At 37.2% G+C, this 27,714-nt stretch overlaps 1 protein-coding gene across 7 annotated transcripts in view; it reads left to right on the forward strand.

The window, feature by feature from the left end:
• Positions 1-3,372: 3,372 nt before the first annotated feature.
• The window catches only part of ROCK1 (Rho associated coiled-coil containing protein kinase 1), a 150,266-nt gene continuing 125,924 nt past the window's right edge, over positions 3,373-27,714 (forward strand). For all 7 annotated transcript variants that reach the window (XR_013443368.1, XR_013443369.1, XM_078060545.1 and 4 more), the window contains exon 1: positions 3,373-4,343. Coding sequence is in view for 5 of the 7 variants with exons in the window: in XM_078060545.1 (XP_077916671.1) it covers positions 4,251-4,343 (93 nt within the window). In the remaining 2 variants the exon portion in view is untranslated. The remainder of the gene's footprint in view (positions 4,344-27,714) is intronic.

Genomic DNA, 27,714 nt, shown 5'->3' on the forward strand with positions numbered 1-27,714 from the left:
TCTTCATGATTCTACTGTGTGGGCAGTGCTTGGAGGGATTAGCTTGTTTCTGTTCCATGTGGCATCATCTGGGCGTTTCAGAGGGCTAGGGTCTGCTGGAATGGCTTGACTTGGATCATAAGTCTGGAGTCTCTGTTCTCAGGGCCTGCTGGATTCCTCTGTTGTCCTGCATGTGATCTCTTCCTGTGGTTAGTAAACGTGGGTTTCCTCACACCATGGTGACCTCAGTTTAGTTGGATATCCCAGAGCACTAAACTGTTGGTTGCCAGGCAAACTGTCAAAGTTGGGCCCAATACTGGAACAGCGCCATTTTTGCTACATTCTATTGGTTAGAACAGCTCACAGGGCCCCAGCCTAGATTCAGTGTAGGAGGGAACTCCAGGAGGCCATGCATACTGGGAGACATGGTTCACTGGGGGCCATCTTTGGAAGCTAGCTACCACATCAATGTTTATGAAAGAAATTCCATAAACATTAAACCTAGTCTATTTCCTACCAAATAACCAAATGCTTAGGAATGCTGAACTTAATTGTCTTTCACTATTCATAAGTCTACACCCAAATCTTTATTTTTCCATGATCTTTCCCAAATATGCCTCATTCAAATTCTTTCAGCACTGCAGTCTCTTCATTGGGTCCTAGCATGAGTCTCATCTAAATTAAATGTTTCCAGATGTTTGAATTCCCAAAACCAGAAAAATTAAGATATAACTAACTTAATCTATGTATTTGCATAGAGTTGCTCACTCTAAGTTTTAAATTTCCAAGTAAGAACATTAAAAACTATACCATTTACTATTACTCTTGCTTCTAAAACGAAAGTACATTTAATTTTTTAAAAAAGTAGTAAAGAGAATTTCAGACTGAAAGACAGTCTTAAATTAGAACTGCTTACTTTATGAAAACATGTAATAATATATCTTTATTCCCATTTTGATGCAGGTCAGGAAAACTCCACTAAGGAGTACCACTGGTTCTTGGACCCAGTGTTTGGAAACCTCTAGTAAAGCCACTGTTTTTGAACATTGTCAAGGTCCTTTTTATTCTGAACCTTGCTAAAATCATTTCACATCTTTCCCTAGGAACTATAATCATACTGATCACATCGCAAATTTTATAATTCCCTCTTTTACATAGAATCATTTAAATCTGTGCTAATGTAAATAATACAGTTGTGATATACTTATTGTACTAGGATTGGATAGTGTTAGCATACTCAGCTATTAAGAATGGGGACTCTGGAGTCTGACTCTGTTCCAATCTGGATCTGTCATGACCTTGAACAAGTAACATATCTTTCTGCACCTCAGTTTCCCCAACTATGATGTAGGTATAATCATAGCAGAATTCTTTTGAAGTTTTAATTGGATTCCATGTATAAAATGCATACAATAATGCCTAGCATATGGTAAATGCTCAGTATGTATAATTAATATTATATTCTTATTCATACAAATCAGTATTTTGCAATTGCACTTAGAATTTTAATATATACTTTAAGTGTGATCCCAAATATCCACAATGCTGTTGAAGAGATTAGCCATAACTAGACAATAGAATTTAAAAGTTGCAAAGGAACTTTAACGTCATATGATTCCACCTTATGACAGGTGAGGACTTCATTTTAAAAAAATTGATATAGAGTCCATCTATCTTATGGTAAAAGACAACTTAGTAGTTGGGGGTTACAATCATCAGATCAACCTTACAAAAAATTAAAATATATAGGCCTCACATATATTTCCAGTAGCTTTGATTGGTTTTCAATTCCACTTATATTTATCAGTGCCACTCATGTATTGTCTTAGCTACCTGCACTTTTTCATATGTGTCCAATGGAAAGCAACATAATGCTCACAGTTCTCTGAGAAACAACAAAATTCCGAAGAATACCTAAAAATGGTAATAAAAAAGGACAAGCAGAGTTTAGGAAATTTACTTTAGGGTAACTGCCAGATTTATTTTAAGCCCTATGCTTAAAAATAAATTTAATTCACATGACCAGCTTAAAATACTGGAGCCAAGAAAAGTCACTGCAAAAGCATTTAATAAAATACCTGAATTTTGTCTAGTTGTCGTCTTTGTTATGATTTTTGTGAAGACTTACTTCCTATCCTGATTTATACAGTGGTTTTTGTATCTAAATATTTCTTGTATATAATAAAGTGAAAAAGGAAGAGACATTTTTCAAACAATATAACATTTTCCTAACCTCTGACTCACACCATGTGGTAGACGCAGAGCAATGTTTTTTACATAGGAAGACAATTGGTTCATCCGTAGCATTTTCCAGTGTGGGGAAACACAGCCACGTTTTCTATTTCTAGCAATCTTTAATTTGACCTATGAGCAAAACTGAAGATTGATTAGAAATAAATTAAGGTAGATTTCCCGCTGACAGCAATGAAGAACATTATCAGCAGATTGAGTAACAAGTATTTCACCCTCTCACACCACAGTCAGTGAAGCAATTGACTTAAGAGGAAATGCCCATAATTTTCATATTCTACATTGGTTCTGTTAAAATCACAATTTTAAGTTTCACTGAGCTTTCTGAAATCGAAACGGGCAGGATCACACATGAAGAAGAGAACTACAATTGGAATGATAATGGTGTGGAAGAACTAGTATGAGTAACTTAAAAATATTGATTTTTTTATGAGTTTTTTTTTAAGCAAATTGAACTTGATTTCTATGGACTGTATCTTCCGGAATCAATATTTTAGTGCTCCCCTGACACACACGCTCGGCTTAGGAGAGTTGAGTGCTGCATTGCTTCGTAATTTTCCCATGGAATCGCAGACGGTTTAAACATTGTGGCGCTCCCGGAGGGCCGACGATGAAGTACTACTGAAAACTAAACTCCGCTGGTGCTAAAATGCTGCTGCCTGCCGGCAAAAAGGCATCTCGCCTAGAAAAGAACCTATTTGCAAAATAACAATAACAAGCACCCTTTCTTTCTGGTCAGAAAGCTCCGGACGACTGCAGCCCAGAGGAAGCAGAGTTGAGGCAGCTACTTAGGAAGCGACCAGAGACAGAAAGAGCTCCGCGCCCCTATTCGCCAACCCCTCGCCAAACCCGCCCCGACCTCCGCTCCAGCTCCAGAGAGCTACTTGGCTCCTCACAGCCAGCCGGGGCGAGGGCGGTGCCGCCCGCCTCACCCTGTCCCCTCCTCCCCGCTACCAGGCCTCCCCGTCCGCCGGCGAGGCCCCGTGCGCGCCCCGCCTTCCGCCCCGCCCAGCCCGGCCCTGCCCGGCCCAGCCCAACCCTGCGGAGGCGCCGGCGTGCGCGCGCGCGCGCGCGCGTGGCGCGGGACCGATTCTCCTTCCGAGCGGCCGCGCCCCGCATGCGCAGTCCGCGCCGGCGGTCTCCGTTTGTTTGAACAGGAAGGCGGACATATTAGTCCCTCACGGCCCCCCTCGCCCCACCCCCCCAGGCATTCGCCGCCGCGACTCGCCCTCTCCCGAGCAGGGGACGCAGCCCCTCCCAGAAGCTCCCCCATCAGCAGCCGCCGGGACCCGACTCTCGTCTTCCTCACCGCCCGCTCTCCAGCCTTTTCTAAGTCTTCATCTGGCACCGACCTCGCCCTGCCCCGCCGGACAGCGCGGCAGCACCCCAGTAGCGACGGGACAAAATGGGAGAGTGAGGCTATCCCGCGGGGACCAGCTCTTGGCAGAGTCGGATCGGTGCGTCGGGCCGCGCCAAGGAAACCCGGGGATGCGGGGCTAGACCGCCTACAGCGCCTCTGAGCGGAACGGGTCGGGCCCGTGGCCCAAGCGGCGGCGGCAGCTGGCACAGCTCCGCACCCGCCCTTCGCTTTCGCCTTTCCTCTTCTCCCTCCCCTGCTGCCCGGAGCAGTCTCCACCCTGCTTCTCTTTTTCTCCCACCTCCTGCCCATCTCGGGACGGGGAACCCTCCATGGCGAAGGCGGCTGGGGCCCGCTAGGCTGAAGCACCTCGCCGGAGCAACGAGGCTGGTGGCGACAGCGCTGTCGGCTGTCGTGAGGGGCTGCCGGGTGGGATGCGACTTTGGGCGTCGGAGCGGCTGTGGGTCGCCGTTGCCCCCAGCCGGGGGTCTGGAAAGCGGAGATCCCCTCAGTGAGGGGGAGGAGGGGGAACCGGGCGCACCTGGTGACCCTGAGGTTCCGGCTTCTCCACCCCGCGGCCGCGAACCCACCGCCGGAGGAAGTTGGTTGAAATTGCTTTCCGCTGCTGGTGCTGGTACGAGGGTATTGTCACAGTAGCAGCAACATGTCGACTGGGGACAGTTTTGAGACTCGGTTTGAAAAAATCGACAACCTGCTGCGGGATCCCAAATCGGAAGTGAATTCAGATTGTTTGCTGGTGAGTAGCGCTGTTGTCTTTTGCTTGTCTGGGGTTCAGTGTGTATTTGCTTTTCCTCTTGCTTTCAGTCTAGTTATTTGCAAAAGAAAGTTTCAGGTGTGCATAATCTTGGAAAACACCAAAATCTGCTGTTTCTCCTGAAGAGTTTTTGGAGCACCACTAAAATCTCATGCCGTGGCCTTATTTATCTGTGGACTGGCCCTGTACTAACTACTCTCTGAACTTTTAGCTCTGGCTCAGTTCATCATTATACAAAAGATACTTAGAAACCTCTACTGCAGGCATCACATAAAAAGTTATCACGTCAGTTATTTCTACATATATAGTTTGTTGAATGACGATCTTAGTAATATTAATCTTTTTGATCGGTTTGACAGTAATACTGGAAAGACTACTTTCCACTTAGAGCGATTTAGCTCCCAAGGGTTTAGTTTTTAGACCTGGAAGTGACAATGGAGAATCGATATTGAGGAAGTGATTTTTGAGCCAAAATGTCATAGGTGATTTGAGTGTGGGGGAACTTGTTGCTGGACTGTTAAGTGTAAAGACCTAAGATCACTGATAGGTCATCACATTATTAACTCTTTTACAGTATTGTAGATTACACAAGTACCACACAGATACTTTATCATAACTGCCTTTTTTGGTGCTGGTGTGCTTACCATTGTCACTTTTAAAACATTCTGAAGAAGTTTTATGAAATGAAAGGCCAAATTCTTAAAGATCTTTCATTGGTTACAGTTATCTGTAAATAGTTTTTAAGTTTTGTCTATTTTCCCTGATACTAATAGTTGCAAACTCTGTGAGTTTCTCCTTTTACTTTACTGAACAACTAAAAGTTATATAATAATTCTATTTTAGTCCAAACAAAACCGCATAATCTCTAAAGTTACAGGGAGTATGTATATGAATAGTTATTTACAGCCTCCTCAGAGAATTAATGTTACATGCATACAATATTTGGGATTAAGATTAAGTGAACAAAATAATGCCATTAAAAGAGGTAATATTTAAAAATCTCATGTTGAATCAGGAAAATCATGTAGATCATTTAAAATTAACATGCATTTTGTTACTCTAAATACCTGTGTATATTTTTAAATGTGTACTGTTTTACCAGAAAATTTCTCCCCGAAGCTTTCAGAATTACTTTTAGCATCCTTGACTGTGAAAGGAGAGTCTTGTGGGTTGTGTATTTGAAATGTCTCACCTACATTATAGATGCTCTTCATATTGAGAAACAGCAAGGATGGTGGATGCTTAATACAATTTAAAACGTTTTATTGAATGAGGGAATGGGAAAGAATTTGAACACATCTTTCCACTAAGAATTTCTGTTACTTTTGATTGTTTTGATTTTTGATCTCCTAGTTCCATAAAGCAGCGGTATAGGGAGGGTTTAGTAGCTTCTTTTTTTTTTTTATTTTTTTTTAGGTTGTATAGCCTCTTGCCTTAGTTTCATTGGTGGGAACCTCACAGATTTGTTGAAATGTGGAAGATAACGAAGAAATATAAGGCATGGAGACTCTTTACTTGAAAGTCCGATCTATTTAGGAAAACAACACCTAATCTCACATTTATACACAGAAACAAAGCAGAACACTTTACAGACTGAAAAAAATGTGTGATAGATTTCAAATAATTGGTGTAGGTGATACATGCTCTTGGTTATTGAAAATAAGAGGGTGTTGAGAGGGCCAGAGTATGCTTATGATGAGTGGATAGGATTTAGATAGAGGGCATTCAGAGGAGTAGAGGATAACATGAATAGAGGATGTGATTGGCTGTGACATGTTTAGGGGAACAGGATAAAGTTGGAAACATAGATTGGGGCTAGAATGTGGAGAATTTGATTGCTGGGCTATAGAGTTTAGATTTTCTTGAGTATGTTGTGGCTATTAAATATTTGTAAACGAGACTGTGCCAGGATGAATGAAGATGAATCTGGTAGTTGTATGCAGGGTGGAGTGTGTAAGAAGAGATTGGGGATTTAACAAATTAATAGTGCAGAAATTATTGAAGCCCCAAATTGGGGCATTATAATGGGAAAGGAAGAATTGATGGCACTTGATTGGCAGGGTTGGGGAGAAGGGGGAACCAAAGTGAGAGAAAATACATGATGCTAAAAAATTTGAGGCTAGGTTATAGGGAGACTGTTGAAAACAAGCAAAGTCAAGTTTGGAAATCTCTTGGGAAGAGTAGGCAACAGATTAAGTTCGATTTCAGGTTGTGTTTCAAAGGATAGTGGTGGGACAACCACAAAGAAATGACCTGTAGACTGTTGGAGATAGGAAACAGCTCATAATTAAAGATGACAATTTGGAAATCATTTGCACAGACGTGCAAGTTGAAACTGATATTAACGATAAAGGGTAAAAGATGAAAGTTGAAGAAAGAGGAAGAGTCAAAGTCGGCAATCAGAGCCTTTTCAGAGTTAGGACAGCCAGGTATCTTGGAGCCTAAGACTTGGGAAAGAACATTTCGAAAAATAGTCAACAGATTTTTCCCCCCCTTATATGTAGTCTTACAGTCTTGACCCTCTTTTCTATTTGGTTTCATAATTGTTTATTGATAGCTGTTCAAATTTTATTACCATATTAATCTGAACTTGATAAAGATTGGATATTTTCTTTGGAGACAAATCCTTTTTTCAGTTTTGTAGTGTCTAGCGTGATTTTTCTTTGCATGGTATTTTATGTTCATCGTTAAGTATTCATTCATTCTACCATTCAGAATGGCCTATCAGGTAACTTTACTTTTTTTTCAGTGAGTCTGTTCTTACTCTTTCCTATCTGGACTTTGGACATCTCCTGTAGGGATGATACCCCTTTTAAGTTGGTTGCCTTTCTTTATTATTTTGGCCATTGTTGATTTATTTAATTGATACTTACTGAATATGTATTAATGTGCCATGTGCAGCACTCAACTTCTGGGGTGCGTGTGTGTGTGTGATATCAAGAAATAAAATCAAGCATTTACTTGAGTAGATCCACTCTTCAGAAATGAAAGTTCCCAAAACTTGGTTTCAGAAGAGTCTGCTGGCAGATCTCTCTCTTTTTTATAGATTTTATTTTATTTATTTGTTTGAGAGAGAGAGAGAGAAGGAGAACTTGTGAGCAGGGGGAGGGGCAAATGGAGGGAGGTAGAGAGAGAGAGAGAATCCCAAGTGGGTTCCTTGCTGAGCGTGGAACCCGAGGTAGGGCTTGATCTCATGACCCTGAGATCATGACCCCACTGGCAGATCTTTTCTAAAGAATCCAACCCACAAAACAGCCTTTTGTGTTGAGCTCCTAATGATGAGTTTTAGTAGTTATAAAATAATGTAGCTGGAAGAAGCCTTGGTAAGTGGCTATCCAACCTTTTCTCATATAATTTAAGAACTAGATAAGTCTGTTTTTCATATTGCAAATATAAATGCTAAAATAGTCTGCAGATAATATTATGGTAACTATTCACTTATTTTCTAGATCATCCAAATCACTCAACCTTGGTTTTCTGTAAGTCACATTCTTTCCAGTGTCTTAATGGTTCCCTTACTGTCCATGTTATAGTTTATAGTGATTATCACGAGCTGTTTTCCTTTTCCCTGCCTTTATTTTAAGCTTAAAATTATTTTATCTGGGGCTTATTAACAATTTCTCAATAGTTTTGAGTACCTCTGAAAACAATAAGCTCAAGAGTTTAAGTCTAAATTTCCAGAGGAAAAAATGCATATGATTTGGAAATTATAAAAGAAAAACAGGAGCCTAGGTGGCTCCGTCGGTTAAGAGTCTGCCTTCGGCTCAGGTCATGATCCTGCGGTCCTGGGATCAAGCCCCACGTTGGGTTCCCTGCTCAGTGGGAGCCTGCTTCTCCCTCTCCTCCCGGCTTGTGCTCTCTCTGGCTATCTCTGTCACTATCTGTCTCTCTCTCAAATAAATAAATAAAATCTTAAAAAAAAAAAAAAGAAAAACAAAGGTAGTTGGGTGGGAGCATTAGGTATATATTTGTCTTGAAGGGTGACATACATTTCTTGAAAATATAGCTGTCTTGGGACGCCTGGGTGGCTCAGTCGGTTAAGCGTCTGCCTTTAGCTCAGGTCGTGATCTCAGGGTCCTGGGATCGAGTCCCACGTCAGGCTCCTTGCTCAGCGGGGAGCCTGCTTCTCCCTCTGCCTGCCACTCCCCTTGCTTGTGCTCTCTCTCTCTCTCTGACAAATAAATAAATGAGTTAAAAAAAATATAGCTGTCTTGCCTTTAGCTTGTTTAGCATACTGCTTCAGGATGCCAGTTAAGAGCATAACCTTTTTTTCTAGTTTTGTGTAGCTGGTGGAGGTATAGCAGTAGTGGGTAAAATGGAGGGAAGAAGGGAACCAATATTAGTTGAACAGTGCATAACTGAGTTCTAACATTGCTGTCCCCTTTATACATATTTGTTAACTGTCATTTTTCATTAGTCAGTTTTTCAGAATGTAGGAAGCATATGTAAATGAAGTTTCAGGTGTTCTGTTTTTTAGTTTTTCTTCCTTTAGATTCTCTTTTCTTGGACTTCTTAAACCAGTGCTTTCCCATTTTTTCATTGCTGACTTCTTTTTCTCTCTGTCTCAATCTTTGGTCTTGTACTTGGTACTTACCTTTTTATTCACTCTCTTGAAAATTCATCTATTTTTACACCTTCAACTACTGTCATCTCTATGCCCACAATATCCAAGTCTTTATTTTTTAGTCTTTTTTTCTGGTTTTCAATCCTGAATATCAGGATGCATCTGCCTTTGGCTCAGGTCCTGATCCTAGGGTCCTGGGATAGAGTCCTGCATCAGGCTCCTTGCTCAGCGGGGAGCCTGCTTCTCCCTCTGCCTTCCGGTCACCCTGCTTATTCTCTCCCTCTCTCTCTCTGACAAATAAATAAGTAAAATCTTAAAAACAAAATCCTAAATATCTGACTGCTCACTAGGCATCTGTACTCGGATGTCATGTTATCACTTAAATTTCTCATATTCTAAAATGAGCTTTCTTCCATATACTTCCTTGTCATTGACACCACTGTTCTCCCTGTCACTAACCTGGAATTTTTGTTGTGAACTTTAACAATTCTGTGCCACATGTTGGGTTATTTCAACAGATTTTGGCTAGTGTTCCTGATTCAAGATTATTACTGTATAATCCCTCTGTGCATCCTACTAGTTGAATTGATCACATTTGGGGTTATATTAGTGAAATGAAAAGACCTGAAGTCATTAAATCTTTGAGCCTAAAACTGTATGCCTGCCAGTGTTCATAATTTATGGGTTAATGGGTGTTACCAGTCAATTGCATATCTGGTTAGTTTGGACCAGACTGTTTTGATGAAACCAAGTTGCAAGAATTTTTTTAAAAAACAAATTATTCCACTCATTCATTCAGTGAATCTTTTGTAGGCTCTAAACTTGGATTCAAATGTAGGCTCTGCCATGTACTTGCAAGATGATTTTAGGTGAGTTATTTTAACCTGTCAGAGTTTATTTCATCTTCAGAAAAGTGAGGAGATAATAGTACTAGATTGTTGTAAGGATTAAATAATATAGACAAAGCAATTATCACAGCATATGGCATTTAGTAAGCATTTGTTAATTGGTAATTATTATCTTTGTCATATTTATAGTATTCCTGTTGTATGCTAGTCACCGTTTAGGCTGGAGGTTGATATTTATTATCTTCTGTAAGTGCAGAATAATGATGGCACCTCAAGCCATGCCCATAAATTCATAATCCAGCTGTATTTTACTGAACTGTCCGAACCAGTTGTAACTAAAAATGGAGACATTTAGATGGGATTGAGTAGAATGGGGAGGAACTTTTGGAGACTATTTATTTAGTCATGATTTATAACATACGTACTTTGTGCCAGGGGTTTATAAGAAAGGCAGTTGGGAGCTGGTTTGTGGAGATTTACTTGTTATCTTGTCCCGTTTCTGTATCTTTTGTACTTTCAGTATGTGTTCTGTAAATAGGCCCTCTTACACTAAAAGTACCCTGTGGGTGTATAGAGAGGTGGCTCAGAGTAACAGCTGAGACATGAATTGGGCCATTCATTAATCTCTTGAGTCAGAAATGTTTTTAATCTAGGAGGAACCACATAAAAAAATTTGTAATGAACAAAGAGTAAATTCTCAGTTTTAGATTAGTTTTTGCATAACTTTACAGTTTAGTTTTATTTCATAATTGTAAGTTTATGTGTATATATGGTAAAAACAAGAGATTCTGTTTTCATATTTAGCCAAAAACCCCACATGTCAGTAAATACTACATATGGAGTTCTATTGCTGAAGATAGTCAATTAGCTCTACTTCCCCATTCCTATCCTCACTAAAAAAGAGGTACATCCATTTAGTTTAAGTACAGAGCATAGCTAATGTGTGCCACACTCGTGTGTGCAAGATAAACAGTGCTGCATTTCACAATGGAAAATATTTTTTGAAACATGCCATTTGCATGGTATAGTAAAACAAAACAAAAACCTCTGGATTGAAAATTGAGAGCATTGGCATAAACTTGTTTTGCTGTTAATTTCTCTCTGTGACCAAGTAAATCTTTTTTCTTATCTGGGCTTCAGTTTCCCCATTTGTAGAATGAAGAGTTGGGCCATATAGTTGCTGATGTCCATTGTGTCTCTAAAAATTCTATGAGTCTTTGTTTATTATACTTCTGTAAAAACTTAAAAAGTTGTGTCATTGATTCATTACTTAATAGAATTTAAAAGTTAAATGGTGTTGGGGTAGAGATGTAAGGATAGGAACCATCTTTGGTAAGTGCTATTTTTGGAACTAGTTCTATATAGCCTTGGAAGATCATGCTAAACTAATTGTTAATTGTTATACTTGGCACTTTTTTATTTTTGCATTTGTGACTTGTGTCCGTAAGTGTAGAGGTTTGCACTTTTTGAGCAGAGGAGGCAGTAGTTGAGTTACTCATTTGCATATCCATTAAAATGTATACATGTAGTTTACTTCTCTAATACACCTGGCCTCCCTGTTTGAGATTGTGAAATATAGGAGTACATTTTCATTGTAGTTTCTAAGCAGTTAGTGGGACATTAGATGTTCAAATTAATGTCCAAAGTTGATGTCTCAGAGGGTTTAGAGGTTGTCTTATACTTGTGTCTTATTTTAAAAGGTATGCTAACCTGTGCCCCCTCTTTATTCCTAGTTTATTTTTATTTTACTGTTTTATTCCCATACTTTATAGTCTTTATTACATACTCCAAATTGACTTTCGGAAAGGAATTGAAATTTTATCTGAGAGGAACTCCTTTTGAAATAGTGGACCTCATTTAACTCTTCCTTTTTCTCTTTGCTATTATTCATTCAACAAATGTTTATTTGGTGTGTACTGGGCACTCTGATAGGCACTGGGGACACCATGCTGAGTACAAACAAAAAGGGGTCTTGCTTTTGTAGAATTGGTAGTCTCAGGAAAAGGGTAAATTTTGAGCAGATAGGAGTGGAGTAAGGCTCGAACGGGAGGTAAGAGATATGATCATGCCTTTCCTTTAAGGTTTGGGATATATTTAAAGACTTGTGGTAAAGTAGTCTAAGTGTATAATTTTTAGCTATGTGTCTGTAGATTCTCTGTATCAGATTCACTTGAGGACTTGTTAAAAATGGAATCTGGGCCCATGCCCAGACAAACAAAATCAGAATTTTTTGGGATGAGTCCTAGGATTCTGCATGAGTTGGGATTCTTATTTTTGTTCTGTTTGATAATTTTGTAAATGAAAAATTTCAAACATACACAGAAGTAGGGAAAATAGTATAGTGAATCCCCATTACCCAGATTCTGCAATTTTCAGAATTTTATCACGCTTGCTTCATCCATCACCCTTTTTCTTGCCAGAATATTTTATTTTTTAAAGATTTTATTTATTTATTTGACAGAGAGATAGAGAGCACAAGTAGGCAGAGGGGCAGGCAGAAGGAGAGGGAGAAGCAGGCTCTCTGATGAGCAGGGAGCCCGATGCGGGGCTCTGTCCCAGGACCCCGGGATCATGACCTGAGCCGAAGGCAGCCGCTTAACCAACTGAGCCACCCAGGCGCCCCTCTTGCCAAAATATTTTAAAGTAAATTCCAGATATTATCATTTCACCCCTACATACTTCAGTAAGTATCTCTGAAAAAAAACAGAGAACATTTTCTTCGTTACCACCATGGCCATTATCATGTCTAACAAAATTAAAAGCTTCTTGGTACCATTAATTCCCAGTTTTATTCATATTTACCTGGTGTATAAAACAATGTGTTTTTTACAGTTGCTTTTTTAGAATCTGGATCCAGACAAAGTCTACGTGTTGCTTTTGTTTGTAAGGTCTTTTAAGTCTCTTTTTAGTATAGTGCAGTCTTCTCCCTGTATCTTATTTACCCTCACATTGTCTTGTTGAAAAAACTAGGTCGTTGGTACTGTACAGTGTTTCACATTCTGGATTTTTGTTGTTGTTGTTTCCTTGTGAAATCATTTAATTTGTTCCTCTGTCTTCCATATTTCCTGTAATTTGGTAGTTAGATCTAAAAGCTTGATTTAATTATAAATTTTTAGTCATAATGTTTTCTTTTGCCTCACATCACGAGGCATATAATACCTGGCTAGCCCACCCTTAGTGATGCTAAGGTCAATCAGTGTGTTCAGGTGTTAATTGTCTGTAATAATTTCCTTTGTAAAATCCTTCATCATTCTTTCATCTAAAGGTTCCATCCACTTACAATCTTCCATTGAATCAGTTATTTCATTAGGGATAGCAAAATAATGACTTTCTAATTCTATCATTCCTTTCACATTTATTAACTATAATTCTTCTATTAAGAGAACTTAAGAATTTAAGAACTTTTACTCATCATCAATAGGGCTGTTTGCTCACCATGAAATACAGTTTATAAAATACAGGATGAATATTTCAGTTTTTCTCTTTAATTGCCACTTTTCCGAATAAGCTACTTTGGAGCCTTGGTGTGATAGATGTGGCACAAACTGAGGTATTTGAGAGAACTTTAAGGAAGGGACTATTTACAAAGATATAGACAATATTTAAGGAAATCAATACAATCCCATCTGATTTGTATATGACTCTAATAATCTTTGGTAGAGCTTCCTTGGTTTTTTTTTTTTTTTTTTTTTTTTGTATAAAAGATGCCCAGGCTCATCTTGTACATTTCTTGCCCCAGCCTTGGAAGCCAGCCATTCCTTTCCTATTAGTTGGGAATGATAGTCTGAGACCACAATAGGGATTCTAGGGTTATTCATTGTGGCTGGGTTGAAATTGCTTCTTGTTCTTGTTTAATGAATAGAACTATGAGTTTTTATTTTTGGAAAGAAGAAGAATATACTGATAATTCCAATTTCAGTTTATCATCACTTTTTTTTTTTAAGATTTTATTTGAGAGAGAGAGCGAGAAAGAGAGAGAGGGAGAGAGAAAGCATGAGCAGGGGGAGGGGCAGAGGGAGAAGCAGGCTCCCCGCTGAGCAGGGAGCACGATGTGGGGCTCAATCCCAGGACTCTGGGATTATGACCCAAGTCAAAGGCAGATGCTTAACCAACTGAGCCACCCAGGCGCCCCAGTTTATCATCACTTTGAGTTTGTATTTCTTTTACATGAAAAATCTTAGTTCTAACAACACTAACAGAAGTACACTTTTGTTTGATTTCTAAGAACGTGGGTATGATATAGTTAAAGAAAAACTGAGCTGAATGGGATGGGGTTGGAGGATCTGAAGCCTTGAATGTACTCATCTGATTGACTCTAAATTATAAATTGAAAAATTATATGGCCTTGTACAGATAATATCCACTTCCTGAACTTTGGTTTTCTTTAGAAGTATAATAAAAAATTCACTAATTGAAACCATCTCCAAATTAATTTGTCTTTAGATACAAATTTACATTTCCAACTTTATCAAGAAATTCTGTCTTAGATATATATCTCCTATTTGTTCTTTCATTGATTGCTTAAATTTTACTACTTCTTCAGCAGTAGGTCAAAGAAAATGTTTGTCTGATTTTTATCATCCACTCTAAAAGTGTTTACTCATCTCAGCCTAATTGTATTTCCTTTGCTTATTTCTAGTAATCTGTAATCATAGAGGCAGTATTGCATAGTGGTTAAGAACATGCTCTGGAGTCAGACTGTCTGATTTTGAACCCTACCAGGTCAGCTATTTATTAGCCTTGTGGCTTTTTTTTGAGCGTAGTTGACACACAATGTTACATTAGTTTCAAGTGTACAATTTAGTGGTTATTAGGTAAAGTTCTTAGTTTTTTTTAAGACTCAAACACATCATCCTCAAATAAGATTAATCATAGACTCTTATAGGGCTGTTAGGAGTATTAAATACAATAATGCGTGTAACCGTGCTTTGCATAGTTCCCAGCATTTAATGGATGTTAGCTATCATTATCATCATCATTGTCATCATTATATATCTTTGTAATTTGTTCTGGGAAAAAGGACTTTTGTGCTGACCAAGTGTGTTATTATCCACTCCCCCACACCACAGGCCAGCTTTTTATTTAGTTGTGTGATCTTGGGCAAGTTATCTAACTTCTTTGACCCTGAATATATTTAATCTGCCAAATGAGAATCATGATATTTACTTCATAGATTTTAATTTTGAGGATAAATGAAATAATTTATATGTAGGTGCCATAGTTTCATCCAGATGTTACTAGTTACTTTTTTCTTTACCTTTATGTTACAGATCTGATGAAGGTTCCACTGTATTTAGCAGTACTGCTTAGAAACTTGGAAGAAGAGTAGAATGGGATTCTTCTTTTGAAATATGTTTTTTAAATCTTATCTTTGCTTTCTGTTATGACTGCCCTACCCAAGTCCAAATTTTTAACCCAACATTCTTGGATTAATGGGACACGCTAGCAGTTTGCCAATATAATCCGTATTGTGTCTTTCTTTTTCTTAACTTTAGTACTTTTTGTCATGTGGTCTTAGCTTACCTATTTACTTAGCCTTACTTCCTGTTACTCTCCAAGGTAGACTGGTCCAGGTGATTTTCTCAGTTTCTACAGCATGTTGCCTGCTTTTCCCTACCTTTGCTCTCACAGTTCCAGGCCCTATTTTTTCTCTCCTTCTGAGTTTTCCTCTATATTCTCCTCACCAATTTCCTTTCTCATCTTTATATTCTAACATAAGTCACAACTGTGTTACACATTTATTTTCTTTTTCGAAGGCTTACAGTATTTGTAATTGTCTCATGTAGTTTAGAACTTAATCACCGCTGTCTTGTATGAGTCTGTCTTGAGTGTTGGTATTATTACCTCTCTAATGAGAATTCCTTGAGGGCTTACTATAATTTTGGACACTATTGTTCAATTAATACTTGTCAGTTGTTGTGAATGATTATCGCCTCACCCTATACCCCTGTTCTTTCCCTCCGAATTAGTTAGGATTCTTGACAGTTATACATGATAGAACTCAACTTGAATTTTCCGAGGCAAAAAGAATTTATCGATTCAGGGAAACCTGATCTCAGAGATTCAGTTGAGCTTCAGTAAGAACTAGAACTTGGGCCTCCAATGCAAACAAGGTGCTCTCCCTATATTTTCTTATTCTTTCTTTGTGTTATTCTCTCTCATTGTAGACTGGTTTTAGTCATTTGTGGAAAATATGGCTGCCCAGAGCACTGGAGCTTTATATCTAACAGCTTCAGCTTCAGCCACTCTTTTCAAGTCTTTGAGTCTTAAATCCAGAGAGCTCTGGTGCAAAACGAGTCATTAGTTAGGCTTGGGTCAGGGGCCAAGGAGGGTAGGATCACTTGAGAACTCTGAGAATGGGGAGGCAGTTTTCAGGAAAACAAGAGCAGTGGGACAGGGCAAACAATAAGAGATGTTCATTATTCCACCCCTTCCTCCTTTCTTCTTTTCTTTGACCTTGGATAAGTCAGTTAAACTCTTTTACAACAGCCATTTCCTCAAACTATAAAATGGGGTTAATAATAATTTACTTCATAAGGTAGTGGTGAACATTAAATGTGATGATCTGTGAGATTTGAAATCTCACAAAAACAATACTGTAAGCTGATGATAAATGGCTGCCCCGTGGTCCCTTTTGCCCTCATGCCCTGTGCTCATCTGGCCTGGCCCCAAAGCTTTTTTGTCTGTAGGTGTTTATCTTGCCACTCCAGGTTGCTAATTGGCTTTTTGGCATTACCCTATTCAGGTGCATCCCCCATAGCTTCTACCATCTTTCTAGTAGGAGGAGGAAGAAGTTATTAACCTCACATAGTTTTTCTTGGATAGTTTTAGAATAAATTATTTATTATAACTAAATGAATTATTATAATCTAAATAAAAGCAGTGGGCTTATTTTGTAATTGTAGCATTCAAGCTCAGTCCCTGCCCCTTTCTTCCTTCTTGTAATAGTTGGAGAGTAGCCACTAGATTTAGTGAGTTGAAGGCTAAGGGCCTATAAAGATTTGTATTCCTTTTTACCTGTATTAACTAGGAATCTTTTGATTGTAAAGGACTGAAAACCCAAACCAAATTAGCTTAAGTGATAAAGAACATTTATTGTCTCTGAATACTTTATAGGTAGATTCTAGCTTCAGGAATGTCTTTTTTTCAGGGCTTAAATGATGTGACTGGGTGCTGGTTTTCCAGATCTGCTTCCTTAGTATTGTCTTCCTTCTCGGATAGATAAATTATTGTGATTGTAGGATGATTGCCAGTTTAGCTTCCAAGTCGACTTGTTCAGGTACAGTCGAAAGAAAAAGCCTTTCTAACCTTCAAATAAAGTTTCTAACTGATTTGGCCAACTCAGGTCATGTGCCCATACTTGAACCAATCACAGTAGTGAGAAGAATGCTATGCTGATAGGCTTAGGCCTTCATCATGTGCGCCACTCTCAATACTGAGGGTGAGACAGCTTATACCAAGATTAATATTAGAGTTGCATGAGGAAGGGGTAGAAATTGGAGTTCAGTTACCACAAGAAAGGGAAATGACATCTGAGCAGTTCCAAACAACAAGTATCTACTACATTAGGTAGAGACTCCTCATCAAGAGAATCCCAAGTAATGGTAATTTATTCTTTATATTTTTTGGAGATGAATTTTTTTTTTTACTGAATTGTTAAGTTATCTGACACTAGAATTAGAATAAGTATTGCCAGCTAGTTTCCAAAGACTGCCAACTTAATACTACAGCTGGGATAACATCTGATCCTTTAATGGAGGGATGCCTATATGGTGCTTTGCCTTTTTTTCTTTTTTTTTTTAAGATTTTATTTATTTATTTATTTGTCAGAGAGAGAGCAAGAGAGTGAGCACAAGCAGGGAGAACAGCAGGCAGAGGCAGAAGCAGGCTCCCTGCTGAGCAAGGAACCCGATGTGGGACTCTCTCCCAGGACCCTGGGATCAAGACCTGAGCCGAAGGCAGACACTTTACCAGGCGTCCCAGTGCTTGGCCTTTAATGATAAATCTTTGGGTGACACATTGAAAATTTTCCAAATGCCTGTTCATGAATCAAACATCAAGACCAAATACAGATTCTTATAGGCTTCACCATAGCCCTACTATATGAGAATTGGAGTTAGGAGATATAAGTATACTGAAATATGTATTCTTTTTTTTTTTTTTTTTTAAAGATTTTATTTATTTATCTGAGAGAGAGAATGGGGGAGAGCATGAGAGGGGAAGGGTCAGAGGGAGAAGCAGACCCCCCGCTGAGCAGGGAGCCCGATGTGGGACTCGATCCCGGGACTCCTGAATCATGACCTGAGCCGAAGGCAGTTGCTTAACCAACTGAGCCACCCAGGCGCCCCTGAAATATGTATTCTTAACAGGGCCTAGGTGATTGCATAGCCAGGTTTGGGAAGGACTGAATTAATTGCCAAGTAGCTAGACATTATGCCTCCTGCATATATCTCATTTTGGAATCTGCTGTGAGGAAAACAAAATAAAGTAGGATTAGATGGGAAAACTTACCTCCCATTTAAGAAATTATTTTCTTTCTTTCTTTTATTTTATTTTTTTTTAAGATTTTATTTATTTGAGAGAAAGAGAGAGCATGAGCAGAGGGAAGGGCAGAGGGAGAGGGAGAAGCAGACTCCCCACGGTGCAGGGAGCCCAACCCCGGGCTCAATCCCAGGACCCTGAGATCATGACCTGAGCTGAAGGCAGACGCTTAACTGAGCCACCCAGGCACCCTGATTTTCTCTTTTTTAAAAATAAGGTTTAAGAAAAAACAGGTTATATGAAAGAGAGTGAGCATTTTCTGAAAAAGCTGGTTTTGTTTTGTTTGAGCTGATTTTTGGGGGGGGGAGGAGAGTCAAATTTGATAAAAGAATCAAATAAAATGTTACCCTCAATCATCATTTTAACTCCCCAGTACCTTGTTCCTTTGCCTGCCAAAAGGAAAGGACCTGCTATTAGGGACTTATGAAGGAATTGTTTAGATGTGCAGAGGCTATAAAAGAATAGTTTACCATTTACAAAACAGAATTTTTATTTTGACAAATTCAAAAGAGATTATAAATTTCCTGTTCTTATGAGATTAAATTTTTTTTCTAAATGAAAACACATTTTGATTTGTGAAAACACATTTGATTACTTAAATAGCTCTTGGGCTTCTGAGCTATTATATTTTAAGATCTTGATGCTCAACATGTAAGCTCCATGAGACCAGGTACCTGATTGTCTTGTTCACTGATGTGTCACTAGTTCTTGGAAGAGTGCCTGGCGTATTTTAAGTTTTCAATAAATATTTATTTATTGTTGAATTACTAGAGAAGGTTTCTGTGATAAAAGCCAAGAATGACTGACATGATATTAAGAGATATGATATAATTGGTAATTTATTTAAATCTAAGCTATATCTGTTCTAGGGGGATAACATTTTAAAACTACAACTGGTCTGTATAAAGATATAGGTGGGTTTTTCCCCCTTGATACATGAATTTTGGATGAGGGACCAAAAGTCTGTAATAATCATTTTTATAAGACTTTACAAATTCATTATTTAATGTTTACAACAATCCCATGTGCTGGGTGAGGCATATATTATTCCCACTTTGTAAATGAAATTAAACCTTAGAAAAGGTAAATGAATTTGCTTAACGACATATAGCCTGTAAGTGGCAGACTTTCTGATACTTAGTCTGTACTATAGTGGAAACACCAGAGTTGTAAATAACCGTGACACAAAGAGAAGTGTTTCCATAGCCTTAGGAGGGTGCTTTGTACAGAAAATACACTAAGTGAAAAATATTTAAATTGACAGAAAAGTATGGGGATTGGTAAATAATGAAGTGGGGAAGATGAGATAGGAAGTAGTAGGGGAAGGATCTTAATAAGTATTGACTGGGTTGGTGGGGAAAGTAAGTCCTATAATATTTTATCTTAGAAGCAGTGATCTGGAACTTGACTAGATGAGGGATGGGAGCCAGTTCTTTGATAGGACCTGCAATGGATTGCAAGATTCAAATAGCTGCCTGCTAAAATATATCTTTGTGGGATTTGACATGTTTGGAAAGTCAGTGTTGGCAATCTAAGCTATGAAACATTGGTGATCTGAAGTAGAATAAAATGCATAGTTACAAGTAACACTATTGTGCACATGGTTAACAGTAGACAACAGTAATATTTTTGTGAATTGGTATGAAATAACATATGGGATGACTTTGGGAAAATGTTAAAAAGATTAATATCCCTGTATTTGGATTACTGTCCTATAGAAGAACTGAACACTTTTCAGGGGCTGGGGATGGAATAGGGGAGGTACGAGAGAATATTTAGGGTGATGGAAGTTTCTGTATCTTGATTGTGTTGGTGGTGGTGGCAGTTACGCAACTGTGTCAAGATTCATAGAACTGTATGAGAAGGATGAATTTTACTTTACATACATTATACCTCGATAAAACTGAATTTTAAAAAAGGAAAAAAATACTTACTTGGTGAAGGGATTAACCCATGTCAGAACTGAACATTTACTTGGTACTTTCAGTAATAAGATGGCCTTTGAAGATGAAGGATGTGTCTTTGTGTGGCTTTACTTATGTGTATGTATGTGTCATTGGGGAAGAACCTGTGCTAACTGGATTTTGAAGTATGATGGTTGGAAAACAACTGATAATATTTGTGGCCAGTGATAAAATTAGAGCTTTTAGGTGAAAATTAGAATTTTGGAATAATTGTATCTGCCACCCTGACCTTGACAGCTTCCCAGTGCCTAAAGACTTTTTTGTGAGGCTGGTGATGACATTAACAAATGTGATTTTTCAATATTGTATGATGAAATGTGTCAGTATTTGGAAGAGCTCATAATTCAGTGAGCCAATATATTCTAAATGACCAATGCGTGATGTTATAAAATCATTTATGAGAAAAGATCTCAAAGTACAAGATAGACCAATACATTTTAATATTGCAAAGTGAGCGCAAAAGATTCCATATTGCAACTAACCTTTTAGAAACACCACTTGTCAAATTTGGTGTTGTAGCAAAGAATTTGCACAATTACCTGAAAATGCTATTAAAATACTCTTGGGGAGGCTGGCTGGCTCAGTTGGTAGAGCATGACTCTTGATCCTCAGGGTTGTGAGTTTGAGCCCCATGTTGGGTATGGAGATTACTTAAAGATAAAATCTTAAAAAAAACAAAAACAAAAAAACAACTCTTTACTTTTCCAGCTCATAGATACATGAAGTCAGATTTTCATACTTCAACCAAAACAATGTATTGCAACAGATTAAATGCAGTAGATGAGAGCTGTCTTCCAGTAAGCCAGACAAAAGAGATTTGTAAAAATGTAAAATAATGCTATTTTTCTTATCAATTAAAAGTTTTCATAAAAATGTTATTTATACGAACATGTAATGGATTTATTTTTAAAAATCCATTCTGATGATCTTTTAGTGCATGTTAAGTGTGTTAAGAATATTCATATTTAATGTAATTATTAATATGTTGGGGTTTAAGTCTTTCATTTTATAATTTGTTTTGTGCTTCTTCCCTTTGTTTCTGTTCCTCTTTTCTCCTTCTTGCCTTCTTTTGGGTTGTTTATACATTTTTTAGTATTCCATTTTATCTTTTGTGTTTTTGATTATATCTTTTGTGTAGTTTTTTTTAGTGGCTGCTGTTCTAGGGATTTCAGTATATGTACTTAACCTTCCACAGTCTACCTGGAGTCAGTATGCTACCACTTCATGAATAGTATAAAAACTTTACCACTGTATAGGCCCCTTTACCCTCCTTTTTTTGTGTAGTTGCCTTATGTTATTGCAGCTATAAACATTGAAAACCCCAACAGAAAATGTTAAACTTTTGCTTTCAGCAAACATTTTAAATAGCTAAATAGGAGAAGAACAGATATCTATCATTTCTATTGCTCTTCTTGCCTCATGTTCCAAGTTTCCTTCTATCATTTCCCTCTGTCTAAAAACTTCCTTTAGGCCTTTGTTTTTCCTCCATGTGTAGCTTTTTTACAGCAGGCAGGTCAGCTGGCTATGAATTCTCTTATTTTTCTTCCTGTCAGATAGTTTCTGGTGGTAAATCTAGTTGTCCAGCTCATTCTTCTTCTGTAAGTAATGTGCCGTTTTCCTTTGGTTGTTCTCAAGGTATTTTCTTTGTCTTCAGTTTTTCAGCAGTTTGATTATAATGTGTCTGGAAGTGGATTCATTTGGATTTATACTGTTGGTTTGTTGAGCTTGCTGAATTAGTAGGTTTATGTCTTTCTGTAAATATGGGAAGTTTTCAACCTTTGTTTCCTCAAATATTTTTCCGCACCATACTCTTCCTTCTGTTCTTTTGGGACTCTGATGACACAAATGTTCCCCCTTTTGGTGTCATCCCCCAGGTTCTAAAGGCTCTGTTCATTTAAAAAAATTTCTTTTCTCACTGTTGTTAAGGTTGGATAATGTATCTTCAAGTATAGGGAGTCATCTCCATGCTGCTATCAAGTTTATCAGGTGTGTTTTTTATTTTGGTTATTATATTTTTCCATGCTTAAATTTCCATTTTGTTCTTTATTGACTACACTGTCTGTCTTTTCATTAATTCCAAGAGTGTTTGCCTTTATTTTTTGGAGTGTTTTAATAATAGCTGCTTTAAAAATCTTTGTGAGATAATTTTAACCTGTGTGTTATTTTGGCATTGGTATCTGTTGTTTGTCTCTCTTTTTTTAACTTTTTGTTTTGAAACAATTACAGATTCATAGGAACTTGCAGAGAGGTCCAGCACACTCTTCACCTAGCTTCCCCCGGTGGTTACATTTTACGTAACTGTAGTACAGTATCAAAACCGGGAAACTGCAATTAATTCGCAGTTGATTCAATGTGTCTGTATAGTTTTGAATCATTTTTTCACGTGTGTAGATTTCTATAGCCACAACTGCAGTCAAGATACAGAACTATTCCATTACTGCAAAGATCTCCTTTTTGTTACCCCTGTATAGTCATTACACCCTCCCCCTCCACACACATACACACATCCCTAAACCCTGGCAACCATTAATCTGTTGTTTTAGAGATGGGGATCCCTAATTTTATTCTTTGACGAATGTTATTAGAATGAAATCATACGGTATTTTTTAATAACAGTATTATTCCACGGTATGGATATACTATGGTTTTTTTAGTTATTCACCTACTGAAAATATTTTTGTCGTTTCTCTTCTTTGGCTATTAGAGATAACGCAGTTATGAGCATTCATGTACAGGTTTTTGCATGGACAGTATTTTCATTTCTCTAGGATAAATGCCCATGAGGTTAAATGCCAGGTCATATAATGCTTGCTGCAAAACAGTTTTTCGGAGTGGCCCTACTATTTTAAATAGCCACCTGCAGTGTATGAGAGTTCCAGTTTGTCTGCATCCTCATCAACATTGGAATTATAACTTTTTTCATATAAGCTATTCCAGTGGATGTGTAGTGATATCTCATAATGATTTTAATTTACATGTATTTCATGGCTAATGATGTATCTTTTCATGTGCTTATTTGCCACCAGTATATCCTCTTTGGTGAAATTCTGTTCATATTTTTTGCCCATTTCTTTTTTTTAAGATTTTATTTATTAGAGAGAGAGCATGAGAGACAGAGCATGAGCAGGGGTGGGGAGGAGCAGAGGGAGAGGGAGAAGCAGACTCCCTGCTGAGCAGGGAGTGCACTACGGGACTCAATCCCAGGACCCTGGGATCATGACCTGGGCTGAAGGCAGATGCTTAACTGACTGAGCCACCCAGGCGCCCTCTTTTTCCCATTTCTAATCAGATTGTTTGTTATTGTTGAGCTTTGAGAGTTCTTACGTATTCTAGTATATGTGGTTTTCAGATTTTTTTTCCCAGTATTTGACTTGTCTTTTTATCCTCTTACCTGGATCTTTTGCAGAGCAAAAGTTGTTAAATTTGGTCAAGTCCAGTTTATCAATTTTTTTTTTTTAATGGATCATGCTTTTTGTGTTCCATCTCAGAAGTCTTCAGTAAGTTGTGGGTCTCAAATATTTCACCTTGTTTTGTTTTTTTCCCCTAAAAACTTACTTTTTAATTCAAAAAGATACATGCACTCCTATGTTTATTGCAGCATTATTTACAATAGCTAAAATATTGAAGTAACCCAAGTATCCATCAATGGATGGAGGGATGAAGAAGATGTGGGGTGTGTGTGTGTGTGTATGGTGTGTGTTTGTATATATATACACGGTATATATGTTTATATAGTATATATACATATATATGTCTATATACATGTATATCAGATGTATACGTACATATATACACGCACACACATATATACATATATTTACCATATATACATATTTACCATACATATACACACACAGTGGAATATTATTCAGCCATAAAAAGAATGAAATCTTGCTTTTTTGCAACAACATGGATCTAGAGGGTATAATGCTGAGTGAAATAAGTCAGAGAAAGACAAATGCCATATGATTTCACTTATATGTGGAATGTAAGAAACAGAACAAATGAACAAAAAAACAAGAGACAAACCAAACAACAGACTTTTAACTAGAGAGAATAAACTGATGGTTACCAGAGGGGAGGTCGGTGGGGGGATGAGTGGAATAGGTGAAGGGGATTAAGAGTATGCTTATCATGATGAGCACTGAGGAATGTATAGAATTGTTGAATCATTGTATTGTACACCTGAAACTAATATAACACCGTATATTAACTATACTGGAATTAAAATAAAATAAAGTGGAAAACACCTTACTGTTTACTGTTTAAATCAGTGATCCAGTTTGAGTTAGTTTTTGTATGAGGTATGAAATTTAGATTGAGGTTCATTTTTAGGGATATCCAGTTCTTCAGCAACATTTGTTGAAAAGGCTACTTTCCTCCATTGAATTGCTTTTATATCTTGTTAAAATCATTTGGCTATACTTATCTGGGTCTATTTCTGGGTTTTCTATTCTGTTGCATTGATCTATATGTCTGTCCTTCCATGAATAGCACATTGTTTTTATTATAGCTGTATAAGTCTTAAACTTTGATGTAGTTCTTCCACATTATTCTAAAAATTGTTTTAGCTTTTCTAATAAAAAGAAAAAATTATAGAAAAATTTTGCCTATATCTACAAAAACTTGCTGGGATTTGATAGGAATTGTGTTAAACCTATGTGTCAACTTGGGGAGAATTGATGTCTTACTATACTGAATTTTCCAATCCATGTCTCTCCAGATCTTCTTTTCTTTCTTTCATCAGTGTGTTTTGGTTTTCAGCATAAGTCCTATACATGTTTTGTTAGATTTTCACCTGAATATTCCCTTTTTTATTTAAGTAAATGTAAATGGAGTTATATTTTTAGTTTTGGTTTCTTCATGTTCATTGTTAATGGATAGAAATACAGTTGATTTTTGCATGTTGATCTTATGTTTTATGACCTTGTAGAACTTACTTATTAGTTCTAGGTGTTTTTTGTTTTGTAGTATCTTGGGACTTCCTGCATAGGTAATCATATCATCTGTAAATATGGACACTTTTATTTTTTCCTTTCTGATCTGTATACCTTTTATTTCCCTTATTTGCTTTATTGAACTGGCTATGAATTTGAGTGCTATGTTGAATCAGAGTGGTGAGATAGGACATCCTTGCCTTGTTCTTGATTTTTGAGGGGAAACATAGTCTTTCACTATTAGGTATGATACTAGTTTTAAGGTTTTTTTGTAGATTTTTTTTTAATAACTTGAGGAATTTACTTCGATTCCGAGAGTTTTTCTCATGAGTAGGTATTGGATTTTCTCCAATACTTTTTCTGCATCTGTTGATACCAGATTTTCCTTAGTTTGTTCATGTGAATTATATTGATTTAAATTTTTAAAAATTTTATAATTGACATATATCATGTTAGTTTCAAGTGTATAACATAATAATTCAGTATTTGTCTGTATTGTGAAATCACATTAAATCTAGTTAACATTCACTACCACACATAGAATTTTTTTCTTATGATTAGAACATTTAATTAAGATTTACTCTCTGAGCAACTTTCAAATATACAATACAGTATTATTAATTGTGGTCACCATGCTGTATATTACATCCCCATCACTTATTTCATTACGGAATTTGTATTTTTTGTGCCACCTTCACCCATTTTGTCCACCCCCATCTCTTGCCTCTGGCAACCACTATTTTCTGTATCTGTGGGGTTTTGTTTTTTAGATTCCACACATATGTGAGATCATAAGATATTTGTCTTTCGCTGAACTCATTTGACTTAGCATAATGCCCTCAAGATCCATCCATGTTCTTGCAAATGGCAAGATTCCATTCTTTTTTATGGCTGAATAATATTCCTGTGTGTGTACGTTTCATTTTCTTTATCCACTGATTCATTGGTAGACACTTAAGTTGCTTCCATGTCTTGGCTATTGTAAGTAATGCTGGTTGATTTTTGAATATTGAATAATTCTTGTTTCTTTGGGATAAACCTTTGTTGGTTATGGTGTATAATTTTATATATTACTGAATTTTGTTAAAATTTTGTTAAGAACTTTTGTATCTATATTCATAAAAGATGTTGGTCTGTAGTTTTTTTCTTCATACGTTGTCTGATTTGGTATCAGGGTACTATTAGCTGCATAAAATGAGTTTGAAAGTATTCTTTCCTTTTCTTTTTTCTGGAGGAGACTGTGTAGAATTGGTGTTAATTCTTTAAACATTTGGTAGACTTCTCCAGTTTGAAACCATCTGGCCCTGGAGATTTCTCTTTTGGCTGCCGTTGTATTATTAAAATTAATGATACTATTTAAATTATCTTATTGATACTGGGTTAGTTGTGGTAGTTTGTGCTTTTTAAGGAATTGTGCGTTTTATTGAAGTCAGATTTATATGTAGAATTGTTCATAATATTTCCTTATTACCTTTTATATAGCTGCAGGATCTGTATGATAGTGCCTATTTCGTTTTTGATATTGGTAATTTGTGTCTTTGTTGGTCTTGCTAGAGGGTTGTCTGATTGATCTTGTCAAAGAACTGGCTTTTTGTTTAATTGAATTTTCACTTCTGTTTTTCTGTGTTCAATTTTATTGATTTTTGTTTTTATCTTTATTAAATGCTTCCTTTCTTTTATTTGCTTTAGGTTTTTTGTGCTTTTCCGGTTTTTTGAGAAAGGAGCTCAGGTTATTCAAATTCATGCTTTTCTAATATAAGTGTTTAGTGCTATACATTTCTTTTTCAGCACTGCTTTAGCTGTGTTCCACAAATTTTGGTATGTTGTACTTTTATTTTCATTCAGTTCAATGTATATTTTTATTTCCCTTGAGACTTTCTTTTTGACCATGGATTATTTAGAAACATGTTACTTAGTTTGTAAGTGCTTTGGGGTTTCCCTACTATATTTCTATTCTTTGCTCTAGTTTGATTACATTTTGGTCAGAGAACACACTGTATGATTTTAATTCTTATAAATTTGTTGAGGATTGAGGTATGGCACAGGATTTGGCCTATCGTGGTAAGTTTTCTGTGAGCACTCATAAGGAATGTGTATTTTGCTGTTGTTGGGTGGGATATTCTGTAAATGTCAGTTAGATCCTATTGGTTCATTGGTGGTGTTGAGTTCTTCTCCTTGCTGATTTTCTGTCTAGTTCTAACAATTGCTGAGAGAGGAGTGTGGAAGTATCCAACTAAAATTGTAGATTTGTATATTTCTTTTCATTTCTATCCATTTTTGCTTCACATATTTTGTAGCTCTGTTGTCTAGAACATAATCATTTAAGTTTGCTATGCCTTCTTGATGGATTGACTCTTTTATCATCACGTAATTTCCCATTCTCTTCCCAGTAATTCTCTTTGCTCTGAAGTCTACTTTGTTTCACAATAATATATCCATTCCAGCTTATTTTTGATTACTGTTTGCATGGTATATTGTTTCTTATCCCTTTATTTTTAA

Source organism: Halichoerus grypus, chromosome 13 (assembly GCF_964656455.1).
Source record: "Halichoerus grypus chromosome 13, mHalGry1.hap1.1, whole genome shotgun sequence".
Taxonomy (NCBI): domain Eukaryota; kingdom Metazoa; phylum Chordata; class Mammalia; order Carnivora; family Phocidae; genus Halichoerus; species Halichoerus grypus.